We start from the raw sequence: 19,329 nt of genomic DNA, 5'->3' as shown, positions 1-19,329 counted from the left end.
CGTTATAAGTGGGCGACAACTATTCATTGTTTGACATAACTTTATCGAAATTTAGACTTTTGCCATGACTCATCCTGGCAAAAAGTTATTTTTTGTTACATGATATCATTGCAACTAAAACGGGAGACACAATGTAAGGAAGCAAGTAATTAATTCAAGCAAGAAAAATAATAAAGCAAGCAAAATATTAAGCGACAAATTGGGCGTATCGTCTAACATTTCCAAACTGCCTCAAAAGGCTTAGAAATACGTACATATAGAGCCACAAATTTCTTTCAATCCAAATTTACTTTCATGAATAATCGTAGTTATAGCAACAGTTTAATAACATTTGTAGCTATAACTTATTCATTATGAGATTTATATAAACGACACAAATCGACCATTTTGCGAAAAACAAATTATTTGTAACACTCAGAATTGTTTAGAAAAATCAAACTATTGAAACTCAACTGTTACCTGTGTTTATTATTATAAATTCGGAATGTTTTTCTCCTCGTTAACGAACCAAACTCGAAATATGCCCGATAAAAACTTCAAAACATTCAATTTTAGTCATCAAATTCATGAAAACTCATTTCCGACAAGGAAAACAAGCCTGGACGGTTATGGATAATTTGAAGTCTGAGCTAAAATTTTCCAAAAAATTTCGAACCAATGATAATCATGAAGATGATTTGACATTATATACTTCATAAGTCATGTGTGGGATGAGATGTAGTGGCGCGTGTAGACTTTGTAGAGAATGATCATAACCAGTTTTACTATTGGTAAGCAGAATTAGTATTAAAGAAAATAAATACTTATCTGTCCACGACATTATCTCTTTATCATCCAATTGGTCACTCTACGCAGTTGAAACTATCCGAAAGTAACGTTCACTCTATATTAAGTGTTTGAACAAAAATTCTCCTAGATGTTTTGAAAACAAAATTTCTCTTTACAAAATAAGTGAAAAAGCAAAAAATGCACTAAAGTGATAAAATCTATTATGCATTTTTCCAATAATGAATAATGAATCGTTGGAACTGTTAAGTGTTTGAAATAACTTCATTCGAAATTTTGGCTTTTTTTGTTAACAAACTATTTTTTTGTTATTTGATAGCATCATAAATAAAATGAAAGACACAGTGTAAAGAATCAAATAATTTATTCGAGTAAGAAAAAAATTCATACATTATTATAAATATATATTTTATATAATTTATCCCAGTCCAAACAATTGAGATAAATTTTTGCCACCGTGTATAGGTAAAAAAAAAACAAGAAAAACGTTCTGAAACTTTATTTACCAGCTATCAACATTTTATACACAAATTCATAAACAATACGTCATACAGTCAAAAATAAAAAAAATTGTTATACTCTTAATACTAAAATAGTTGAATAATCCGTAATAGTTTTTTACCTAACCAGTGCAGAGAATGTCACTTTATTGCATGTGTCTACCACAAACATATATTGCTACTAATTTAACAGTGTTATGAGACATTCATAATAGTTTTACAAAGTTGTAAACGTGCACGCGTTAATGTGCGTTGAGTGCAGTAATATGGCTGACAAATATCAACGTCTGTCTAATAGGTACCACACATAATAACTAAATAAAGACAGTCAAAAAAACAGCCATATTACTACACACTATGAGATTTACTTGATATTCTCTTAATAACACTCTGCATGCATTAAAGTGACTTAGCAGCTCGCTTTTACGAACAACACAATTATTTTCATTACTTTGCAAATACTCCAACAAAACGTTAAGTATTAGCCAGGTTTCATCAGTGAAGAACGTGCAAGTTACCGGTCACTGTCATAGCCATATTCTTGATATTTTTGACGGTCCGGAATACGATTTCCTCTCTATTAACCTGGCCCTATTATTATAAACAAAACTGCGAAATAAAATATTTATGAGAAATCTTTTTGCCACCTATGCTATAACATTTCAAAGCTCTCCATATTTGGAACGAAATGTTCCTCTACATGTTTAACAAATATCACAAATTCAGCATCTCTAGGGAAAACTACAGCACAAATGGGGCAAATTTTGTCACCGTCATCTGAACAACCGCTAAATTGATTATTTCTCGCAGGTAAAACTTGTTTTGTTACTGGCGAATTGTCCATAAATACGTCTGTTTCGGTACATTTGTTCTCATATGATTTTTTCAACAGATCAACTGTGGAAGTACTTTTCTCTACTTTCAGTTTCTTCGATTGGCAAGCCTTGCAGCGCATCTTGTCTGAAATAAATATTCATTGAATCTAAAGAGCAGAGAGACAAAACGTAAGTTAATTTACCTTTCATTAAATTAATATTTTTAAGGCTGAGTTCTAAAAGTGTGCGCTGATGGAGAACTGTATCTTTTAGCTCCTTTAATTCCTCCCCAAAGGTCTGTACCTCATAAAAAGTATCACTATCAAAATCTTCATCATATATGAGCGCACATTTATCAGTGGTTAATGCATCATTCGAAAAAGTCATCTCCGAAATTTCGGAACACAGCAAATCTGCAAGATTTTTGAAATTTTGCATTGTATGTTCCAAATATATGAAACGTAATATCTTACAAATCTTTTTTCAATATTTAATTCTGTATAGAAGATAAAAAATTACGAAAAATAGAATAACAAGTTCCCCATTTCTACCATGATAGTCATCAACTCGGATATTTTAGTTTTAGAATTTGACTAAGATATAAGATATCCTATTTCAAAAATGTTTCCTGATAATTTAAGAAAAATTGTAAATATTGCAATAACGTGAAATTTGTCCAGTATCGATCATATTACCTTACCTACACCATTGGCTGTAGGGATTCTTTGTTATCTAAAAAACCTGCATTTTAATTCAGTTAACACAAGAACAAATGCATTGTAATTTTCTAGTAAAAAATAATTAACAAGAAAAATGGAAGAAACACAATGGGAAGTTTGGCTGGATCTTAAAATAGAGTGCTATAGGAGTTCGCTGCAATACGAAAATTTCGCATAGTAAATGCAGAAGCGTTCTGAATCCATTTTAAAGTAGATAATAACAAGTACCAAAACAGAATTAGTGAAAAAGATTACTTTAGGATACTGGGGCATACAATATAATTTTTAAGCAACAACAAAAAATCAAATAAGAGAAATACAATTTCATTTGGAGAAATCTTTGATCTTAAAAAGCTCTCACCGCCAAGGATTTAATATCACGACTTACCTAGAGGAAAATAATTGCAGACTCTCAAAACCTAGTGATATACAAAGAATTCAGTCTTTATTGAAAATTATAAATGCTCTACATAAATCAATATTTTGCATCTTGTTTGGGTAAATTAAAAGCAATTAAAATTGGGTACTCAACGCAATTTTAAGATAGTCATCAGGACCAGAAAGGGAACAAACAGAAAAAATGATTTTAGACAATTTATATTTGTCAGTGATGTACATATTGAACACTGGATAGAGTGGTGAACACTTAGCAAGACACTAAAGCCAAATTACCTCTAGACCTGTCTTTGTATTTGTTATTCCATTGAACATAATTTAATTCCAAAATACATATAATCAGATAAAATTCAAATCTATAGTGTTTGGAAAGGTTTGCAAGAGTTTCATACATTTCTTTATCAGATTATATATCATTTCCATAAAAAAAAAACAGGTCATAAGGAATCTAATACATTACCCAATTCCTTCTTCTGTTTAGAGAAGCTATCAGAGAGCTTCAATGAAACATCCTCTAACTCTAGACTAATTTTATCATTTTCTTCTAAATTTTTTTGCACTTTTGTATGCAACTCTGATTTAGTAAATGTTTTGGACCTGATAAGATTGTGTTGAGGGGCACTTGGAGTAGCTGAATGCTAAAATTGAAGGGATAAACAATTTTAAAAAATAGAATAAAATTATATATTCTATATATAACTTTAATATCTAAAGACTTAAAGAAAAATAACATTGCAATATTGTTTTACAATATCATAAACTCATCAATATCAGTTTTTTTTTGGTAATTTGGTTTAATACAGGGATTGACTTTTCCATAAAAATATCTAATTTGAATCATCCTATAATTTTCTGAATGTGTTTTTTTTTGGTTCTTCGGGTAGAGCTAACTCAGACGAATATTACCCTCATTAAAATGAACTGTTTTGGTTAGTATTTTAAAGAAATAAATGTTCTAACTTAACCGTTCAAATTCTATTAATAAATCATGATCATTCTTGGGTTAAGATCACTTGTCTCTTTCCAAAAAACTTTTTTCAACTCTTAAACAAGACTTACATACCTGAGTTAAGGTATTACTAATCTTTGTCAATTGACTACCTAAAGATTGGTTATCCCTTGTTGTTTTGCTTAACATAGTCCATAAATCCTGATTTTCATTAGACACCAGTTTAAGTTTACTTTGTAGTTGTTCTTTTTGTTGTGTCAACTCTGCAACCTGTAGCATTTACATAATAACTACCAACTTTACTATGACAATATAACTAACTTGAGCTCGAAGATGGTCCAACTCAGTTAAAGAATGCTTGATCTCTTGACGCTGACTGCACTTTACTCTCAAGTTGATATTTTCTTCTTCTAATAAGGCGACATGTTGTTGCAGGTGCTTGCACCTATCTCGCAGTGTATGAACTGCAATTTGTATGGCATATTGAGGGCCTTGCAGTCCTTCATCCATTGCATTTGTATAATCAAACGAATGAAATATTAGCTAAGAATTCTGTAACAGGTATAAGGAACCTGGCAAATTTGGATCACAATTTAAATTCTTCTATGAGATTTATTATTTACTTTCTAATGAATACTTTAGATCACTTAATATTTGATTATTATATTTATCTTCTGTTGATATGTGGCAGAAAAGCCGAGTCAGTAATATTCAAGTTGAAATGACACTGCAAACAGAAAAGGTTTTAATTGCTAACACTATTTAATAGGGGAAATGCAAATTCAAAATAAATTATTAAAAAAGAAAAATAAAACATTTCGAATATTTTGATGTCATTGCCACTGATCAGCTGTTTATCTTTATCATCACTGACATGCCGTCGATCTACTTGCGGTGGCAAAGTAGTGTTGCCATTCTGTGATGTTCACATTGTTGCCAATCAGTTGATTTCCCCTAACGGATACATATAAAATAATCGGGGTTTCACCGAAACTGTCTGGGGATGCTCCTTCAACTATTAATTGATCAGACATAAAAAATGTCCAAATGGGTAGCCGCAATTGGTGTCTAATCAATAAATCAAAAGGAATCTATAAAATTTTGGTTTTATTACCTCCAGGACACATTAGCGTACATTCGAACAATAATTTATTTAAATTCATTTTATCTAGAAATGAATAAGAAAATTATCAACAGAATTAACTTTTCGGAAAGAGAATCATAGTTCATTTAGAACGAAATTTCGCACGAATGGGTTTAAACTAGTCGTAGAAGACGGAAGAAATGCGTTTTAAGCAGCGACTATTCTGATAACTGTTACAAAAGTACATTTATTTTTAGCAAATAAGCCTATTAATCGCTTAATAAATTATTATCATTACTGCACTTTACATTACTAAACTTAAAATAAAAATAACAAGAGAGATAAATTACAAAACTGATCCTGCACATTTATTTTAAAAACTCACGACAAATTAAAAAAATTGTCACGTGATTTTTAATTGCTTATATTACGCATTGTGTTTATACCACTTTCTTCACATTTATTATATGTGTATTAGCTTTTATTAGATGTTATTGTATATATATATAAGCTTTTTTGGAAGGAGCATTTCCGTGCTCCATTTACTTTCAAATTTAACTATCACGTGAGTAGCCACAATATCTTCTATATACTATCACGTGATACAGGTTACATGGAGTGAAGGGAATCATAAAACGACTTCTTTTCGAAATGAGTTATCATTCAAAAGTCATATGACATTATTTTCCCCTCCCCTTCCAATCATTTTTAGCTTCGCGGTTCCGTTCTCCAACTTTTCAAAATTACGCTTGATAACTCAAAACTTACAATTAACTAAAGTGAAAACTACATAAAAATAAAAATAATTATAAATATCAAGATAGTACCATAACCCTTTGGCCGTTTCAATACGATATACGATCAATTTATCTACTTTATAGTTCTTCTAAAGTGGTGCTAAAGATGAATAAAAACTCTGAAAAAAAGGGAGTTCGGTATCTAATAAACTGGGAAACACAGCCTCAGAACCTAGTAAAAAATATCTGCTCTCTAATGGAACATCAAAATTTGGTGGATGTACTGGTGTGTTGTGGTAACAATAGTATTCAGGCTCACAAGTTTGTATTGGCAGCTAATAGTCCCCTGTTTAGGGTAAGTTCTATTCTACAGATTTGGTGGCTTTTAGGGTTTACAAAAATAAGTTCATACTTTCAATTTGAAATTATTTTTGCACTTGAGTTTAGAAGGTGGTTCTTAAATGAACTTTTATTTTACTGTTTATAGGAAGAATTTGAGAAAAACCCTTCCATACAACAAGTCATAATTAATGGTTGCAATTTTGCAGTTTTAAAAAGTGTGGTAGAAATAATGTATTGTGGCCAAACCATAATCAATGACGATAATGTTAAATTCCTTGTAGCCATAGTGAAATTATTTCAAATGAGACATTTAGACAGCATCTTTAATGACTACACAAGAGCAAGTAAACTCCAACTCCAAAAATCCTTTGAAACTTTTTCCCTTTTACCATTCTGTTCCAATTAGGTGATGACATTTACCTGCCCAAACCTCAATTTCTTACCAGTAAAACCAAATATCCATCATTTTCATCAACCCAAACCAACCTGAACCAACTGTCTTCTGGAAAAACTCAAAGTGCTGCAATTGCGGCTAGTGTTGCTTCTCCTCCAACTATTCAATCAACTTTTACAAGCAATGGTTCTCAAGTAGCTGTGGTCACTTTACCTGCTCTTTCCCACCCTACTGGTTCAGATTTAAAAGCTTTGGATTTTAATGTACCTTTAACAGAACCTGTTGCTCCTTTGAGTTTTAAAGCTTACCAAAGGGGTAAAAGGACTTTAAAACAACAGGTAAGTGCTTTGTTACATTAAAGACATTATACATTTGTTTATGTAATCTTATAGTATGGAAATAAAAGAAAGTTTTGTGATTTTTTGAATTGGTGATTTGTATTGAAAATGTTTGCCTTTTCTCTTACAAATATTTTCTTATATATAGGCAGAACAGGCCTGCGTTAAGGAAGCTCAAGCTTCCAGGTTAGCCTTGGCATGTTTGCAAAAGGAAATTGCTGCTGCTCCACAGGTATCTAAGTATATAAAATACTAAAGCTTCTGTCGTATGCATCCGTCAACCGATGATGCGATGATTGGGAACTATATTATCATCGCATATAGTTTCATTCGGTAATATAGTTTACAATCATGATATCGTCGGATGACGAATATATAAGACAATTTTTCATTTAAGGGTTGGAAATTATTTTCTAATATCCAATATAATTGTTTGTTTTTACTGGTACTCTTTTACTGTTAAAAATGATACATGAGAAGAAATTATTTTATATCAAGAATTGATGAAATATTCTCTTACGCTCTCATTGATTTAAAATTATTTCTTTCTCACTTCTACAGGTCAATACTTTTATTATTGAAGACACTTGCACTGAAACGACGGTAGAAAATTTCATACCCCATGCCGACACAGTCTCTTACCCTGAAGATTTAAATTATGATAACTTAATGGATCAAAATTTGGAGAATGTCATGTTTTTACCCGTTCCAGTTAGTCAAACCTCTAATGATACCTCAGGTAAGAATCACCACCAAAACAGTTCCTTCAAAACAAAAACACATTGTCTAGGTTTAATTACCCGTATGCCAAAACAAGAAAATCAACTTGAAAAGCTTACCTTTACATGTGATAAACTGAAGTACATTTTGGGTGCCAATATGTCCTCTCACGTAGAGATAATGTATAAAGATGCAGAAGGCAAGTTTTTGCCTGCCAATGAAGAAATTTTACAGAGTCTTTTCAATAAAGAAAGTAGGTTTTTGGGTTTTTAAAGCATAGGAATTTGAACTAATCTTCCGTTTATTTAGGTCTTCAGTATCAAGTGGTGGACAAAGAAGGACGTGTGAGCGATCTACAGGATATCAACAAAATCGATAATTTTTTACATGCGACAAGTGGTGATTTAATGGAGGTTACTAAACCAATATTCGAAGTTAGCAACTATTTAAATGAAGCTGAGAGTACTTTATACATTAAGGCAAACTATTTTTTTCTTTATATGCTCTATAATTTCGTTGCATAAAACATATTTTCTATTTAGGATAACTTGTGCTCGATGATTTCTAATACGGGTCAAATTACCGCAATCCCCAATCTAGCGAATTGCTCCAATTCCACAATGAAGTTGCCCATTTTGGAGGAAGATAAACCGGAGCTTGAAGGAGAACGAAAGTTCCTATCCGACACCTTTGTTCCTGATATAACTTCCCCGGAAGTTCATAATGAAGTTACTTTAGTCCAAGACGATTGAAATACACACACACACACACATATATATATATAGTGAAAAGTTTAGATGCTTAGTTTTTTTTTAAGTTTCCGTGCCTTAATTTTACAGTTGAAATTATTGATATTGTTAAAAGATGTAGTACGTAATTAGATGTAAGGCATTTATGAGCAACAAAGCCCTTCAAACTGTTTGTATCTATTTACTTGTGTAAGTTGTGATTCAATATATTGGTTTAATCATGGGGTAGTTAATACTTTAAGCAGTTAATGAACAAAGTGATGTGAAATCAAATAAAGAAAATACGACTAAGAATTGAGAAGTTAATTGGCCAGATGCCAAAGATGTCAGAACATTTTGCTTCAAATTCGCAAATTGGACAATTTATTAAAAAAAAAGACAGAGAATAAAGTGAAGGACGATTCGTATTATCAGTCAAAGCACGGTAAGGTGAAATATCGTAATATTCACTTTGTATTGGTATTCATACTAGCGAGCATGGTCCGTCATCCGAATTGTATAATTGTAGGATTTTCTAACTTGATTAAATATTTAGAGAGTATTCACTCAATATCTCATTAGATTTCCATTATATATTTTATATCGCAAAATAATTGACTAATTTCATCAAATATCCTTACAGATTTTGAATAAATATTCTGCCCTCGTTAATAATAGAATACTTGCAACAATAAAATATATACGTACTATTCATTTAATGTTCAGCCAATATTTATTGCGTGTTTTGTATTGAATAGTAATACGTATGTTTCCTGAAGTATAAATTCGAAGTGATTTTATAGATTGAAACATGTCTACAACATTTAAAAATGATATAAATCAAAAGCTCAAAAATTTGATAATAAATATAATTTGGTATTCGTAGTTTTTTAAAACCATAAACAATTTTTTCCCAGCAGTCAATTTGTAAATTACCTTAACTGGACGTTGTGTAAGAAAATTTCATACAAGTTTTGTACGTGTCACAGTTTTCTAAGTTTGAAAATAAAAAAGTTAAGGATGGAGTGTGCTTTTTTTTATTTAAGACATCCTAGACAGGGTATCCTGAAAATGGTTGCGTTCGCAATTCAGTGCTCGATTTTCATGAATAAAAAGTAAATAGTGACAGAAAAGTCATTGCTGCAATAATATATGTTAAAACACTGCTTATGACGATACGGTACAGGGCGTTTTTGCGCCTGGCCACCGTCATCTAATTATTTTATCGCAGACCATAATATTATATTATGTGATTATGAATTGTGGCCTTAAGAGAGAAAATCCTCAATATTTGTGAATAAATAAAACAAAGCTTGTGTTATGAAAAATATTTTTTTGCGGAATACAAATTACGGGTGATCATTTAAAAAAACTCGCAGTAGGTGGTGAACAGTAAATGTAGGGTTTCGATTAAGCGATTTTCCATCTACCATCAAACATCTGACTGACTACTGAAAACAAATGAACTTATGCAAGACATTTCTCTGATGTTTCAACGCCTGCTTGAGTTTTTTTTTATTTTCACTTTTTACAACATTTAAGTACTTAAAACCTAAATTAGAATAAAACCAAGTTAAACCAAAATACAATTATTATTATTAATAGAGTTTGTTAATTTCCTTTTTATACTCGTAGATATAACAATGGCGGCTTCACTTATATTCTTTAGTAGTGACGTATTTTTTGGCATTTTCATACAATTTATTATACAAAAATATAGCTTTTACAGCTCTTATGAACGTTTTCTATATCAAAAGCGCAAATAACGATTTATTTGGCACTATCCATATTAGGCAAGTGTAAATTTTGACACTTTATTTATTTAATTCTTATCGACATATTACTACATATGAGGCTGAAGAGGGAATAGAGCACAACTTTTGAGTGAGGAAATATTTATACTTCGAGGTGTAACAAAAACGTACTCATTTATATAATTATAGCAATAATCTTGTTTTAATTTGTACGCACAGTCACACACACGTCTTCATGCAAAAAATAAATAAAACATTTGCTTTTGTGTCTTTTTTGGTAAAGGCTTGAAGAAGACTTTATTACGAATAAACATTCGTACAAACCACAATGTGACTTTTCGAAGATTTTGGTTAAATACACCAGGAATAAGAACTAATAAGTAAGTACTAATTAATAAACGTTATTTAGTTCCACAGCCATAAAAATATGTAAAGTATAGCTATTATGTAACTAGTTCGAGAATGTAAATTATAAATTATTTTTAGTCCAAAAATAAGAATAGTTTTTAATGAAATCTACCGATTTCTTCATTGGTGGCACTAGGTGCTGCCAATGAAGCCAATTATTTTGAATATTAATGAACCTGCAGACATGTAATAAATTTTGGAATTTGGGTAATTATCGCAAAACCGAAAGTAGATATGAATTCAGTTATTTTATGCTGCTCAAACGTCATTATCAATTCATAGGGCAAGTTTAAATTTAAAGAAATCACCATGTCACTCAATGCTGCCGTCATTAGAATTGCGCTGACGCAGAAAAAAAAATCATATTTTATTGCATTTCCAAATTACATTATGTCAAAACTTCCCTTTTTTCTTTGCGTCGTATTTTATCCATAAGAAAGCGCTCTTTCAGTTTTTGATTTTCCAAATATCCCTCACAATACCTTGAATTCATACGTTCTTTCTTAAACTTATACATGACAACTTTGACAGTTACTATTAAATAAACTATTCATTTACACTGACGTAATCATTCTCATCTGACAACAAAACCTCTAGATCACTTTGGACGGTATGCACATTCGAATCTATATCCACCGTTGCTAAGTCTATCGTATCATAGGGTTTGACAGATTCGACGGTTTGACAGGTGGTGTCGGGAATTTTATTCGCACTTTGTACCAAGAATGCAGTTCTTGATTTTTTTATCGGCTCCACCACGACATTGATTTTCTCGGGCTTGCGCAGCTTAAGGCTGAATTTAAAGGGGGGCTTGTACACAACTTGTACGCGTACTTTGTCTTTTTCATTAGGAATGTTGGCTACACTTCGCGACTTGCTTTTGTCCGGGCGGGTGGCGCGCAGCACTGGTTTGCGGACGGTAGTCAAGCCGACGGGGGTGCTTTTTGATTTCGGTAAGTTGTACTGATTTTTCAGCCAGTGGTGTACCTTGCCTACAGGGTCCGTTGATTCTTGGGTGATTGTGGTGTGAACCACTGGAGTGGTCGAGTCGTTTTTGCCGTCTATGTCTGGTTTGATTGAGCTGTAGTCGATTATTTCCTGTTTTTTCTTCTTTTTGGGTTTCAGTGGAGGTTTCTTTACTTTGCTGGAGAGTAAAAAGTTTGTTAATTTCAGAAAATAACTACATGGATTAAATTACCTATGAGGAACTTCCAAGATGTCTTTAGTCTTTCCCCCATTCTCCTCACTACTCACTGCGGCACTAATCCTTTTCTTTTTCCTCGGAGAAATCTTCTTGGGACTATTGACATTATTATTAACTCCAGCCACCACAGTTTTGTCTTTATCACCATCTTCAGTCGTGCTGACATTCTTATTATTAGATTTTCCGTCTTTGTTCGTTTGTTTTTCTTTCGTTTTGTCATTTTTTCGTCTCTTTTTTACTCGGCCATCGCGTACTCGTTTTTTCAACGGTACTTTGGAACGAATTCCTCGATGTATTATCACCCCATCGTGGCCATCTGGAAGACGAACCGCCTCTGTAGTTTGTTTGTGCATTATTGTCACCGATTTTAGTTTTATATTAGGTCGTTTGCCCAAGTACTTAGTGCTCATCACCTGAAAACAAAGAAAAAAGCTGTTAACATAAAATTTATGGAAATAATCATGTGCAAGAAATTTATGGACGTCGTTTTTTAATCTTAGTTTGCCTTAATTTAACAGCTTTTGGTATATTTGACAGATCTTACAGGAAATTGTTAACGTTTTATTAAAATTGGATCACCCTGCATATCGTCTGGCTTCGAGCCTATAAACTACATACTACCAGCAGCTACAGGGTGTGTTAAAAATATGCAATTATAGCTCAAAAGCTGGACACAGTTGCCAATTTGTTTGGCTCGTAATTATCGAGCATCAAACAAGTTTTGTATAGCTAAAACGTGGGACAACCTAAATTAACCCGGAAATTCTTCAAATACACATGCAACATTACGACGTCGCCAAATTGTCTTCTATACATTATGATAATTTTACAGTACATTATTTTCTTTATTACTCTGTTACTAGCTTCTAACAACCAACATTTCTTTCCAACTTACGTTTTTTATAGCTTCTAAGTGTTATTAACACTTTTGCCTGTTAAAATGATAAAAAATATATTTTTACACCTTTCTGAGGTAAAATATTTAATTCAACGAACTGTACTCATCAAATTGCACAGAACTCAAACATTTTTTCCAGGAAATAATAATAATGGAAATCGTATACTTACTCGTCTAATTAGGAGAATGTTTAGTTACTTACCAACAATGATATAATTGCAGTTAAAATGGCGGCCACAACATACCAATACTGCATGATCCATTTTTTGAAACTGGCGATACTTTCTTCACTCAGCAAGAGTTTTCTGAGAGTGGCCAGAGGACCAGAGGGATCTACTTCTCTGCACATTTGGAAGACGTCGCAATAGCCAGAATAATCATTACAAGGAGTGCCTGCAAATAGGACAAATTCAAGATTAACCGGAAGAATCATCAGAATATTGTGACCAGAGTTCAAAGCAAAATTTCATCGTTTGCTGAGACTGTTCGAATAAGTTCAGATTAGGAATTGACCGAAAGAGATATGGAACAGTTTCTTGTATTTGAGCAGAGTTTTGCAAATTGAAAATTCATCGTTGAGATCTCAGAAACTATAAGAGAAATGCCATTTTGGGATCAAAAAAAGTGGACCAATAAACATCGGAAAAAAGTGACACTGACATATCGCTATTGGCATTTTTCTTTATACAGGGTGTTACTTGAAACTCTTTACAAAATTCCATCACAGACTTTTCAGGCGAAAACACGACGATTTAACTTAGTCCAGAAGTGGACGGTTTTCAGGCATGCAATACGTCAAAGCGAAGTTAGAAAAAGGGAAAAAATTATTAACTTCGTTTGTAATATTGCTGTTTGATCAAAATGGCGCATCGGGGGGGTTTAGGGGTTTGAAATCAGAATCCGTTTACATCTTCGCTGCGCATGTAGAGGGCGCCCGCAGCGTTAGTTGAACTCTCTTTCAAGAAACATAACTTTTTTATCACCCGCTATAAAAATTATTTATGACGAAATTTATATTTTCCCACATGATTTATGAAATGAAGGTCACTTAGTACAAGTCCCTATAGGCGTTCCTTATTGAGATATTTGAAATTTAAAGTTTGCTGTACAACTCGAAAAAATAACTTTACAGCACATATTTATTCATATAGTTCAAAAAAAAAAATCGAAACTTAAAAATGCGTTAAAAACTATTTGAAAACGTAAATTTAATTTTATAAAAAAATTACACTTTTAGTAAGTGTTCGAAGTGACCTTCGTTGATACAAAGTTTTTTTTATTATTTTTGCTTTGACGCACTGTATTTTGAAAAACGTCCACTTTTGGACTAAGGTAAATAGTCATGTTTTTGTCTGAGAAATCTGTGATAGAATTATGTGGAGACTTTTTAGAAACACCCTATATATTAAATGATGCTGTAAGATTTCGCATCCGATGATTTGATTTCACGCCACTATCAAGATTTTAACGTGTTTTAAAATAAACTTTTGAATGTTTGAAGTGTCCATTTTCATACCATTGCTAGTCTTACTTCGGGTCCTTGCAGGCACGCTACTGTGCCTTATCCAATTAAGTTGATAATTTCTGATGACTTACGGAAGGAACTGGACAAAAATATAACATACTGGCAGCGGCATGAAACGTCCTTTTTTGAGGACAAACATTTATAAAAAATTATTTTCTAACTGTCCACTTACTTATTGCTACTAGGGTTGATTCAGACCCCAGTACGCTACTATTTCCTGTCTAATTGAGTTGATCATTTTTGTCGATTTAGAGAAAGAATTGGGCAAAAATCCAGTGAAATGAGAGTGGCGTAGTGCGTTAATTAATTAAAAAATGCCTAAAACAATTTTCCTCCTCTGATGGCATCCGTGACCTCAACGTTTAGATTCAGATTTGGGACATCCCGTATAAGGTCGAATGTACATTGAGTTAGAGATTCACCACAGCATGCAAGGCATCAAAGTTATTGTGGTTCGCAGTTATTCGGCGTGTAACGCGACAGATCCGTAGTTAGTTATTTTCATAGAACACCTTGCACTTTCTTTTTACTGAATTCATTTCGGCATTCGAACATATTCACGTATAATAATTATCTCTATTCGTTACGTTCCATTGGTAATCCCAAAGGTAATTACTTAATTATTATACATGCGGGGCCCGAACTTGGAACACCATGTGTAGTCCTTATTCGATCACACGCCAACACTGAATCAATTTTTCTTGAGGTTGTTGAGGTTTTCTTGAGGTACTTACCGGGTTTAGCGTACATATCTGGGATATCATAAGGCATATCATTCCATTCGAAGCTGGATTTGCACTGTTGATTGTCACCTGGAAGTTTGCAGCAGAGTTCGCAAGCCTTCGTCTTCGGATCGTCTTGCCCAGGGATGCACTGGCAGGATTCCAAGCCATATGCCAGACAAATGGAACCAGTACACTCCTGTGTGAAATTAATAAATAATGCACTAGCGCATAAGATATGTCCTTAATTTTCTGGAAACTTGATTCGTGTTAAGAACTTTATGTGGTAATATTTTAGCACAACTTAGTACATTTTCGTTCTTACCCCCATGAAGCACACAAATTCCTTATTACAAATAGTCTTGTTGGGTTTGTTTATGGATGGAGGACAATGTGGGTCTCTACCATTGCAAAAGCTCTCATCTCTGCATCCATTATCGTCTCGACATTTGTCTCCGAACTTCACCTGACAATCCACGGTGCAACAAGGGCCCTGCGAATTGATGAATGGATTCTCTTGTTATGTTCGCAATAAGGCGACTTTCACCTGAGAGGGGCTGCAGATGCTCCTGGGGGTTAGGCTGCAGGGAGGTTCGTCGATGGGGGCGAATCTGCGCATTGGGAAGCAGCACTGGTCTCTGCAGTCTTCCTCCCATCCGCAGTCGCACTCTTCTCCTTCTTCGACCACGCCATTGCCGCAAATCGCCCCTTTTGGTTCTGGAATTGAGAAGGTCGATAGCACATCAAGTTTGGTCTAAGACCATCGCGGACTCGACAAATTAGGATGACAACTGAGAGATGCCGTGATGAAGTTTTAGGAGACCTACTCCGTCCCTGGCTTTTACAGAGAAACGTCCTTTCGAGTGTCCGTTAAAATCGGAACGTTGGCAGTTTGAAGGCCGCAACTTCACCGGGGAAAAAATGCTGCGCCACTGATTATCATGTGAACTGAGCTCCAGCGACTTTCGGGCTTCGTAAGTTTACCGGCCGAAATGCAGTGGCACAGGACGGATATTTGAGTAAATGCAGAGCACTGAGCGAGCTCCATCCCAGGAGTTTTATTCTTAAGAGAGGTGGTCCGTCTTCGGTTTTACCGCTGGTTGCGGTCGTCTGTCATGTGCACGGATTTTGGTAATTTAAATGCCTGGAACCAGAGGCGTGGCAAGTTAGATTTTTAGTTGGAGCTCGAGTTAGAGCTGGAGTTGAAGCCACTGCCAAAACGAACGCCACTGATTATTGCGTAAAATAAGAGATTTGCTTCACCAATTTTCGGGAAAACCAGTAAGTCCATCCTAAGCCGGTGGTAAGCCCCGCTGGTAATCTAGAATTTTCTCTGCGATCTCTTCGATCCGGAAGGAATTTTCCTTCACTGGGTTAAACGCTACAATTTTCGCGATACGTCACGGCCCCATTAAAGAACGATTAAATCAACGAGTGTTTCCCACAACAACTCATGTTAATTAGCGACTTTTTTTTGTCCCGGAAAGGACAATATTTACGTTAAACATTTTAATCCGAATGACGACAAATTGCGGTTTAAGAGCTGTTCCGGCACAAAGAAATTTAAATTAAGAAACTTGGAAACGCGCTGCAAATTAATTATCAAACCCGATTGCGAAGAGCTGCTGAAGAGAGATAAATCAGACTTTTTTTCACTGAAAACTTTCAGGTAAAATATTCCAAAGGTCTCTTTCGTAATTAAAATTCGTTTTGTGAAAAACTGTAAATATATATTTATGCACAGTGGAGCAGCCTTTGCCCGTCCATTATGGAACAAGTAAAAGTCTCATTTGTCTGGCATTTCGAAATTGCATTATTATGAGCAAAAATCGGGGAGGAATTACCTGTGAAACATCCTTTGTCGCTCCTGGCTTTGAAATTCAACACGGGGTTGATGCTCTTGAGACTGCAAGGAGAGAATTTGTTGTTGTTCTTTTTGTCTCCGGACGTCGCTCTGGCGAACATGATAAAATTGCCATCTTCCCCACCTGGAGTGCATTGTTCGGGGTCGTGCTGCAAGACACACTTTATGTCCCTCGTAAAAATATTTTTACCCAGCGACTCACCGGAGACCCGAAATTGTGCCCAATTTCGTGGGCCAGGGTCACGTGACTGACCGCAGGCGGCACGTGCTTCCCGTAGTTCAGGAGAGTCACTATTCCGGTGTTCAGGGACTTCATGCTGCCACGATAGTGCTACGGATAATGCGATAAAGATTGGTTCGAGCCAAGCGACATTCGTTTCTTACGCCGTTTTTCTCGCAGACGCCCCCGGCGTTCTTGAGATCGCCCGTCCAGGCAAGGCCCAAAGTCCCCATCTCGAAGTCCCTGTAGGTGAACATGTAGGCGAGGCAAAACGCGTCGTAATCCTCCTCTGGAAGCGAGAGTTACGAGGGAAATTAGTTTATTTATTTAATTTATGACGGTTGCCGTAAAACAAAACTTATGCCGTGCGTCCGCGACGTAGGTGTGCCCGTGCATCCGTCATCGCACGCTGCCCCGTGCATCCCTCGGATGACGGATACACTGCAGTGAGAACGGTCGAACTCGGTCGTACAGAATACGAGGGGCAACAGATTTTGTGCGCCATGGCTGGGCGTTCGTCGCGTCCGTTTCCGATTAACATGTACCGGGCGTTCCGGAAACAGGGCAAGACGATTGCATCGCCAAAACTGCTGGTGGTGGGGCTTTGAAATTGAAAGCGCTAAGACCGAAGTGACCGAAATAAGATGGCGAAGGTGTTTCTTAAATTCCCCTAGCTTCACCGTGTCTCACATAGTGATCGAAAGTGTGCAAGTAACTGAAGAAAATGCGATTCAACGGTATGCTGGAAATGCCGCAGTTTTATTCGTGGAAAGTTTCTGCATGATTTTGTATATGAAATTTTTTATACGGGGTGTTCCTTAACGACATCCGAATATTTTAAGATGGAGATAACTACGTGAAAAAATATTGGTAATTTGTCACGTAAGCTACGTTCCAAAATGCTCCGGCACGAAAATACAGGGTTGAAAAGTTAAAAAAAAATGGGTTTTCGGAACCGCTTCGAGATGTTCCAATGAAATTTGGTACGTAGAGACAGGTCGTAGAGGGGCGTTAATTGCAAAAAATTACGCGGGTCAATGCAAATTTATTCAAAACTGTTTTTATGCGGCAAATAAAATATAACATAAAATAAAAAATTTAATACGTCATTAGGTGACGTCGTAATCAAATGTGAATTACAACCTGCAGTGCTCTGCAGGTTGTAATTCATGTGCTGGATAAAAAGGCTGGAACTTTTTCAAATTTGAAATATTTTGTTAATATTCAATAGCTCAACTCTAGATTACTACAATATAATTAGTACACGATCGGTAATATATTCCGAATATAATTGGCTTTGGAACATGTAAACAGATAGGTGTACAGCCAAATCTGCTTTTAAGCCTGGACAAAATGGCTGGAATTTTTTCGTTTAATAAATTACAAGCACTAAAAGTAAAAAAAAAAAAAAAAATTTTTACTTAGCGTGACACCCCCGGATCACATCGCGACATCGCTTTGGCATAGCTCGAATTAGCTCTTCAAAAAGTTCTTTTTGGCTTGATCTTACTTCCCTGTCCAGTATGTCCGACAAGTCCTCGATGGGATTGAGATTAGGACTCTATGACCGCCACTTCAAAACGTCAATTTCTTCTTCAAGTAAATACTTTTGCACCAGTTTTGACGTATGTTTTGGGCCGTTGTCCCGTTGAAATTCGCGTTTTAAGGGCATCGTAACGTATAAACATGTACAACCCGTTTGTCAGATCGCTGCAATATTTTATAAATATTAGTTAACAAGTATAATTGTTGCCTATCTGACCGAATCGAGATGCAAATAGGAGGATGTACATTGTAAAGTAGCTCCAATTTAAGCTAGGTTAGAGGAATAAAGAGCGAGGTGCCCTGATGATACGCCCATGTGTATGGTCACTGAGTTCGTGTGGTTCGCAGCATTACCGGAATTTTCCCAGTAATTATCCTTGGCTGAGAGCCGCATAAAAGTAAAAGAAAGTCGAGCACCTCTCCTCTTTGTTAGAACCAAGGAAGAGGGTCGAAGGACAGGCGACAGCGGTTCTGACAAAGGATGGTTCATGATGTTCCGATGTGGCTTGCCACATGGCGGATCGGGAATCGGTCTCTGGTTAGGGTACGCCGCTGGTTTATTGCCCCAGAAAGTAGCATTTAAGGTATTGGAGAAACTGGGACGCTCTCTTTTTTCTCGAGGTGACGACGAGTCGGTGAGGTGTCGGGAGTGTCGTGAAGGAACGCAAGTATCCTCTTAGT

General features: G+C 35.1%; 3 protein-coding genes across 7 annotated transcripts in view; 1 reads left to right on the top strand and 2 right to left on the bottom strand.

Annotated features, from left to right (window-relative positions):
* Nucleotides 1-1,270: 1,270 nt before the first annotated feature.
* spn-F (Protein spindle-F) lies at nucleotides 1,271-5,031 on the bottom strand. The gene is made up of 5 exons (XM_066293452.1): nucleotides 4,487-5,031; nucleotides 4,280-4,435; nucleotides 3,677-3,854; nucleotides 2,305-2,514; nucleotides 1,271-2,246 (listed from the first exon to the last, which is right to left on the bottom strand). Exons 1-5 carry the CDS (start codon nucleotides 4,673-4,675, stop codon nucleotides 1,939-1,941), a joined length of 1,041 nt encoding a protein of 346 aa, XP_066149549.1. The 5' UTR covers nucleotides 4,676-5,031; the 3' UTR covers nucleotides 1,271-1,938.
* Nucleotides 5,032-5,752: 721 nt separating this feature from the next.
* Nucleotides 5,753-8,752, top strand: LOC136345325 (uncharacterized). 5 transcript variants are annotated; one of them, XM_066293496.1, is made up of 8 exons: nucleotides 5,753-6,341; nucleotides 6,474-6,672; nucleotides 6,735-7,060; nucleotides 7,209-7,292; nucleotides 7,622-7,799; nucleotides 7,851-8,033; nucleotides 8,090-8,193; nucleotides 8,323-8,752. In XM_066293496.1, exons 1-8 carry the CDS (start codon nucleotides 6,153-6,155, stop codon nucleotides 8,530-8,532), a joined length of 1,473 nt encoding a protein of 490 aa, XP_066149593.1. In that variant the 5' UTR covers nucleotides 5,753-6,152; the 3' UTR covers nucleotides 8,533-8,752. The 5 variants fall into 5 exon arrangements, with proteins under 5 accessions (XP_066149593.1, XP_066149592.1, XP_066149591.1 ...); XM_066293495.1 differs by having other exon boundaries at nucleotides 8,090-8,214; XM_066293494.1 differs by having other exon boundaries at nucleotides 8,090-8,259.
* A 1,069-nt stretch (nucleotides 8,753-9,821) lies between these two features.
* LOC136345346 (disintegrin and metalloproteinase domain-containing protein 10-like) overlaps nucleotides 9,822-19,329 on the bottom strand; it is an 89,332-nt gene continuing 79,824 nt past the window's right edge. Inside the window, exons 8-16 of the mRNA XM_066293545.1 lie at nucleotides 17,268-17,392; nucleotides 17,086-17,214; nucleotides 16,864-17,032; nucleotides 15,567-15,736; nucleotides 15,345-15,512; nucleotides 15,032-15,218; nucleotides 12,975-13,165; nucleotides 11,869-12,287; nucleotides 9,822-11,814 (exon numbers count right to left, since the gene is read on the bottom strand). Of these exons, the coding sequence (XP_066149642.1) occupies nucleotides 11,217-11,814; nucleotides 11,869-12,287; nucleotides 12,975-13,165; nucleotides 15,032-15,218; nucleotides 15,345-15,512; nucleotides 15,567-15,736; nucleotides 16,864-17,032; nucleotides 17,086-17,214; nucleotides 17,268-17,392 (2,156 nt within the window). The 3' untranslated portion in view covers nucleotides 9,822-11,216. The remainder of the gene's footprint in view (nucleotides 11,815-11,868; nucleotides 12,288-12,974; nucleotides 13,166-15,031; nucleotides 15,219-15,344; nucleotides 15,513-15,566; nucleotides 15,737-16,863; nucleotides 17,033-17,085; nucleotides 17,215-17,267; nucleotides 17,393-19,329) is intronic.

Source organism: Euwallacea fornicatus, chromosome 19, assembly GCF_040115645.1.
Source record: "Euwallacea fornicatus isolate EFF26 chromosome 19, ASM4011564v1, whole genome shotgun sequence".
In the NCBI taxonomy this organism is placed as follows: Eukaryota; Metazoa; Arthropoda; class Insecta; order Coleoptera; family Curculionidae; genus Euwallacea; species Euwallacea fornicatus.
The sequence above is the reverse complement of the archived record's forward strand: the minus strand, read 5'-3'. Positions and strand labels throughout refer to the sequence as shown.

Bases quoted from the DNA above. Each gene is read 5' to 3' on its own strand.
- spn-F (XM_066293452.1), bottom strand. From the start codon at position 4,675: ATGGATGAAGGACTGCAAGGCCCTCAATATGCCATACAAATTGCAGTT. The intron at 4,436-4,486 runs GTTAGTTATATT...TAAATGCTACAG, and splicing joins TGGACCATCTTCGAGCTCAA to GTTGCAGAGTTGACACAACA. The intron at 3,855-4,279 runs GTATGTAAGTCT...CTTCAATTTTAG, and splicing joins TTAGTAATACCTTAACTCAG to CATTCAGCTACTCCAAGTGC.
- LOC136345325 (XM_066293494.1), top strand. From the start codon at position 6,153: ATGAATAAAAACTCTGAAAAAAAGGGAGTTCGGTATCTAATAAACTGG. The intron at 7,800-7,850 runs GTAAGAATCACC...CACATTGTCTAG, and splicing joins AACCTCTAATGATACCTCAG to GTTTAATTACCCGTATGCCA. The intron at 8,034-8,089 runs GTAGGTTTTTGG...CCGTTTATTTAG, and splicing joins GAGTCTTTTCAATAAAGAAA to GTCTTCAGTATCAAGTGGTG.